The sequence below is a fragment of the Cucurbita moschata genome, unplaced genomic scaffold, assembly GCF_002738365.1.
Source record: "Cucurbita moschata cultivar Rifu unplaced genomic scaffold, Cmos_1.0 Cmo_Scf00013, whole genome shotgun sequence".
NCBI lineage: Eukaryota > Viridiplantae > Streptophyta > Magnoliopsida > Cucurbitales > Cucurbitaceae > Cucurbita > Cucurbita moschata.
Genome location: NW_019268529.1, coordinates 2,597,325 through 2,603,479, shown reverse-complemented (window position 1 = coordinate 2,603,479; position 6,155 = coordinate 2,597,325). Strand labels below are relative to the sequence as shown.

The 6,155-nt window shown below is 37.8% G+C and overlaps 1 protein-coding gene across 1 annotated transcript; it reads right to left on the bottom strand.

The window, feature by feature from the left end:
- Nucleotides 1–4,145: 4,145 nt before the first annotated feature.
- On the bottom strand, nucleotides 4,146–5,363 carry LOC111451727 (transcription factor MYB44-like). Its single transcript, XM_023092258.1, has one exon. It carries the CDS (start codon nucleotides 5,304–5,306, stop codon nucleotides 4,500–4,502), a length of 807 nt encoding a protein of 268 aa, XP_022948026.1. The 5' UTR covers nucleotides 5,307–5,363; the 3' UTR covers nucleotides 4,146–4,499.
- Between the last annotated feature and the right edge of the window lie 792 nt (nucleotides 5,364–6,155).

The window sequence follows — 6,155 nt, the reverse complement described above, 5'->3', positions numbered from 1 at the left end:
TATATAAACCTCTATGATAATTTACATAAATTGAAATGGAATGAAAGATGAAATACGATGTGACATCCATCGCCATCCATAAACTTGATTGAGAGGGACATTTGGATTTTAAAGTTTATTATAGTGCAAGGGAATCTTAATTCTTCACGCATAAGAAATTATTTGGTGCCTCAAAAAAGAATTATTGTAATTTTCATGAATAAAAATAAAGGGTTTGTTGTAAGCTTTTCCACTATCCAATCCCTTTTGCTTTAAATATTCCAAATCTATCTTCCCACCATTTATTTCAATTATATCAACATCTTTATTTTCCTATTTATTTTCTTTTCTTTTCTTTTTTATTTCTTACCCTCAACTTTTTTTTATTCTAAATTTTAATTTTCCATTTAGTTTTAAATACTTAAATTCTTCGTCCTCCCGTTTAGCTCAATGAGATCCTTTTTCCCTATTCTACTCTCAGTCCCGTCTCACTAAGGGCAAGTCTCTACGAAAAAATGGATATCGACTCACTATCAATAAGCCTCACGATTTTAAAATGCATCTCACAAATCTGACCGTGTAGGCCATTGATTGCCATTCGTATGTAAATGGGCCTTTTGGAGTCCAATCACTTACATGGGCCCCTCTCAATCATTCCCATTTGTCAAGTTCCCTCCCATTTTTTGACCATACTAAAAAGGAAACCCGTTGCCTTTTACATTTTTGATATTCAATGAATGCTACTTTCTTTTTGGCATTGCTTTTACTTCTTTTTCATGTCAAAAAGGCATTTACATTTTGTTGAAATTTGACCTTATTTGACAAGTTTTTGGGTCCAATACCTTTTTTTTGGTGAATTATGCAAGGAATTGGCAGCTGAATATGATGCATAAAAGCAAGCTAGCCTGCTAGGCTAGACCCATATTGGTTGGGGAGAAGGTAACGATGGCTTCCATCCTCAGCCCATGTTTCAGGGCCTCAGTCTTGGCCCAGTACAAAGCAGCCTAGAGTGGCTTCCTATCTCCCAATTTGGTGTTGAGATGGATGGGCCTTTGGAGTGTTCGGAGCATGGGAAATAACGGTGGTTTGATATTGTTGTTGTGGCATAGTGATGTAGCTGTCGATATCATTTCTTATTCTACGTTACATATCGTTACATATCGACCCGGTGGTCAAAATTATAAGCCTACTGCTAGTAGATATATATATATTTTTTTCGTTTTTCCTTTCACGGTTTTTCTCAAGATTTTTAAGAAGCTTTTGTTAGTGAAAGGTTTTTACACTCCTATAAAAAATGATTTGTTCTCCCCTCTAATCGATGTGGGATCTCACAATCTACCTCTCTTTGGGTCCAGCGTTCTCGCTGACACTCGTTTGCTCTCTCCAATCGATGTAGGATCTCACAATCTACCTTCATTCGAGACCTGACATCCTCGCTGACACTCGTTTATCTCTCCAATCAATATAGAATTTAGCGATAGGCTTGGACTCTTACAAAAAAAAAAAAAAAAAATTAACAAAAATAATCTCTACAAACTCAATAAAAGTGAAGTTTTAAAGAATGGTCAACGTGGAGTATTAAAAATGGAGAGTGAAGATTGAAAGATGGGAAAAAGGGAAATATATGAAAACAATTTGAGAGAGGAAGTCTCGCAAACAAAAACTATAGACCTACGTTAAGTTCTTTTCTCCTTTGAAAATAGACGTGGACGAGTAGAATCAAATGCACATCAACTCATAAAATTTAGTAATATCGATTTAGGCCAATCAGATAAGTGACTCTATTGTTGGCTGAATTGTATGATGTATGATGACGCATGTCCCATGCCCCTACACGTGTCATAATTATGATTGCTATGATATGATATGTTATGTTATGCTATGCTATGATATGTTAAGCTATGCTATGTTGTGTTATGTCATGTCATGTTTATAAGTTATGCTATAATGTAATTATGTCATGTTTATGATATTGATAACTTATGATGCATAAACTTCCATATACTATGCCATATAAGTATTGTTAACTACGAAAGTTTGACAGGAATTGTATATAAATGATTCATAAGCTCGTTATGTTACTAATGCATGAAGGTTTGACTTGTATTATAAATTTATGCCATGATTTTAAGTTATGGAAACCTCATATATTTTTGTATGTCACATGCATCAAGCTACTTCCTTGTTACGATTAGTACGGACGCGTATCTTATGATATTTATGTTCACTATGACGTTATGCGAATATTTTCACTCCGTGATGTCTTGTAGCATGAGCATGTGGTAGCCTGACAAGCTAGGCCCAAGGGTACATATACAAGCTCACCTAGTAGTCCTGTCTGATGGGTCCATATGCGCATGTGTAGAGAAGTATTACACATTCAACTATACTCGAACTGAAAAGCAACCTAAGGCCATACCATGATGTTTTATAAAAAGATAGGTCCATCCATATTGGGTCCATGTCTTGTAGCATGAGCATGCGCTAGCCCGACAAGCTAGGCCCAAGAATACGTATACAATCCCGCTTGGCGGTCCTGCTTGGTGAGTCCATGTATGCATGCATAGAGAAGTACTATACATCCAACCTTATCCAACTGAAAAACAACCTAAGGGCATGACATAATGTTTTATAAAGGGATAGGTCCATCCAACCCTGCCCGAACTAAAAAGCAACCTAAAGTCATACCATGATGTTTTATAACGGATAGGTCCATCCATATTGGGTCCATTTCTTTGTAGCATATGCATGTGCTAGCTCGACCAGCCAGACCCAGGGGTACGTATACAAGCTTGCCTGGTAGTTCTACGTGGTAAGTACATGTGTGTATGCGTAGAGAAGTACTACACATCCAACCTTGTTCAAACTAAAAAGCAACCTAAGACCATGCCATGATGTTTTAAAAAGGATAGATTCATCCATATTGGGTCCATGTCCGGTAGCATGAGCATGAGCTAGATCGATGAGTCAGACCCAGACATACGTATACAAGCCCATCGAATGAGTTCATGTGCACATAAGAAGTACTGCACATTCAACTGTCCAGACTAAAAAGCAACCTAAGGTCATACCATAGGTCCTTTCATATTGCATGGGTTTACTGACGGAATATTTCTTAAAATACTCAAACCACAAGCTTAAGGTATGAATGTACCAGACTACAAGCTTAAGGTATGAATGTACCGGAGTCAAGGTAGTCGCATTCATGTATGTTTGACAACTTTTAGGTTAGATCACGACTATTTTTATTTTATTTAAATTCATGTCATTTATATTTTGCATTTTTGTTTTGAAGAATTTATAAAATATTTTAAACGAATGATTTTTGCGCGTAAGTCATGTATGCCGTGATGACCTTATTTTTAATTTAAAGAGAAAGATGTGCAAGGTATTTTTTTAGAATCATATTTCTCAACTCTGTGCTATAAACACCTTAAAATACTAAATTATTATCGATTTAAAGTTTTATTATCATAAAAAAAATATATGGTATAATCAAAGCTCGTAAAGCTAGCAACTTCGACTCATTTAGTGACTACGAACAAGTCCATCTCTTCATCAATTTAAGATTTCACTTCGAAAACAAATCAAAGACTTGATACGAAGGTGCATTCAATGTATACGTTAGCTCTACAACGATGGATCTCGCCTTGGAGTGGTTGCCCATTTGTGATACCACGTCAAGGAAGGCTCGATTGGGACCCACGTGATCTAGGTTCAGGGTGAATCAAGTCTCCACGTGAATTTTAAGGTCATGGCATGCAAGGCGACACAACCACACAAGCTCTCAATCAGTTCGGGTCAACTCGAGTCCAAATCGATCCATGTAAGATGTTCAAATTTACCCATAATGGAGGGCTATTTTGAAAAATTGAACCAAAAAAATGTCCACAAGCTTTGATATTTGGTTGATGGAATTGAAATGCACATTCTTTTCTCTAACGCCCAACCACCCATTAAATTCTAAGCCACATATTTTACACATTACAGATATTACTCAAAAAAACTTTTAAATAACAATAATTATTAAAAAGACTGGAATTTTTTTACCTCTTCCGCTTCAAATTTGAATTTTAGAAAACATAAAATTATTTTTCATCCTGCAAATATTTCTGGAAATTTGAAGAGGAAAAAAAAAAAAAAAAACAGGTGAAGAATCACAAAGCTTAGGATTCAAATTCATATATATATCATATTATGTTCTTTATATTTGTTTAATTTAATTTTTTGTTTCCAAATTCATCGATATTCAAAGGGGGAAAAACCAGAAACAGATCCCAAATGGTTTATGAAACTCTGTCATCGATCCATCATCATCATCATCATCATCTTCTTCTTCTTCTTCTTTTTCTCGGAATCCTTCAAAATCCCCCAAATTTTCTCGGCATCCAAACACCCTTCTTGGATTCACAGACTACATCAACAAAAAAAAATAAACAAACAAAACGCTGATTATTGCCTCCATTATTACCTTCTTCTCCTCTACTACTATTCTTTTTCTTTAATTACAATTAACTTTCTCAGTCGATCAATCCGACGACGTTTCTAAATCCACCGGCGGCAGTCTCCTGGAAACAAACCCCACCGCTAACGTTCTGTTCCATTAATCCATCCATGTAATTTCTCACCTCCTTTCTAATCATCTCTTGCATCACCGCCATTAATTCCGGGCTAAAACACCCCAATCTATTACTACTTTTTTCCTCTTTCTCACCTGTCGCCGGCAGCATCCAAATGCCTCTCTCAGACGACTCCGCACCGGGAAGCGATAACGATAATAATGTTTCTGGATCATCGTTCGAAGACGACACCGTTTCGACTGGAGGTACAACGCCGCCAGTTCTAGCTACCGGTCGGTAAACGTGCGGGGACGAAACGGTGGGGAAGAATCCAGAATCGCTAACATCGGATCCAGACGGACTGTGACCTGCAGAAACAGACCGCTTCAACGGCGGAGAGCTTGTGTAACAACCGCCGCTTTCGTCAGCCATGGATGAGCACTTACGTTTCAAGGTCGAGTTCCAGTGGTTTTTAATGGCGTTATCGGTTCGGCCAGAGAGGAGTCTAGCGATGGCCGCCCACTTATTTCCGTACAGAGCTTGAGCGTTAATGATCGTCTCGTCTTCCTCGAGCGTGAACGGTCGGTGCTCGACCTGCGGGGAGAGCTGATTGCACCATCGGAGGCGGCAGGACTTGCCGGAACGGCCAGGAATGGACTTACTAATCAAGGACCAGTTGCGAGGGCCGTGTTTCTGAACCAATCTCTGAAGCGCTTCGTCCTCTTCGGGACTCCATGGGCCCTTGATCCGGTCGAGTTGTTTAGCCATGGAAGGTCTTTTAAGGAGGAATTTTAATGGCGGACTGGAGAAACCAGGAAAATGGAGAGGGGGGATATATAAAAGGGAGGGGAAAGGTAACCGGAAGAGGAGGTTGAAGGTTGGGCGTTGGTGAGGGATCGGTTACCGGGAGTTCCTGTAATGCCGTTAAAAAGGGGCGTTGGGATACAGCTGGCGAGGAGACACGCGTCACATCTTAACTGCTCTGATTTACACAAGTCTACTCTCTCCATTTCGAAATCTATCTATTCCTTCTCTGGTCCTTCCTTCATCCCTTATATCTTCCACGCGCCTACTCTAGCGCGTGTTCTTCCTTTTTTTTTTACATTAATATAATAACTAAATTATAAAAACCAAATGCCAATAACAAAATTATTAAACTTTTAATATAACTATGATAAATGAGCTCTGGGGAGACGCGTGAGGAGCACGCTGGTGGACAAGAGGGTGGGAGAAAGAGTACAGTAACTGTCTGGAAGATGGTAAAAAAAATATATATATATATTAAATAAAAAAAAGGGGGAGTGCAGTGTTGTTGAAGCAAAGGGAGGGAAGAAATTATGGATTAAAAAAATAAATAATGAAAATAAAAATAAAAATATAAAAGGGATAAAGATACGAGCGGTTGGCTATGATTTCCGAGTCATAGTTTTTGACTATGAACCAATGCCAGCCTGTTTACCATTTTCAGTTGGGAGATCTTATCCTAAATCAATTTTTATTTTCTTTTTTTTCAAATAATAAATATAATATTTCTTTTTCTTTTTTCATTTTATTAAAGTCGGTTACACATAATATATTCCCATTCTGTTATTTATTTCAATTATCCAATTTTGTAGC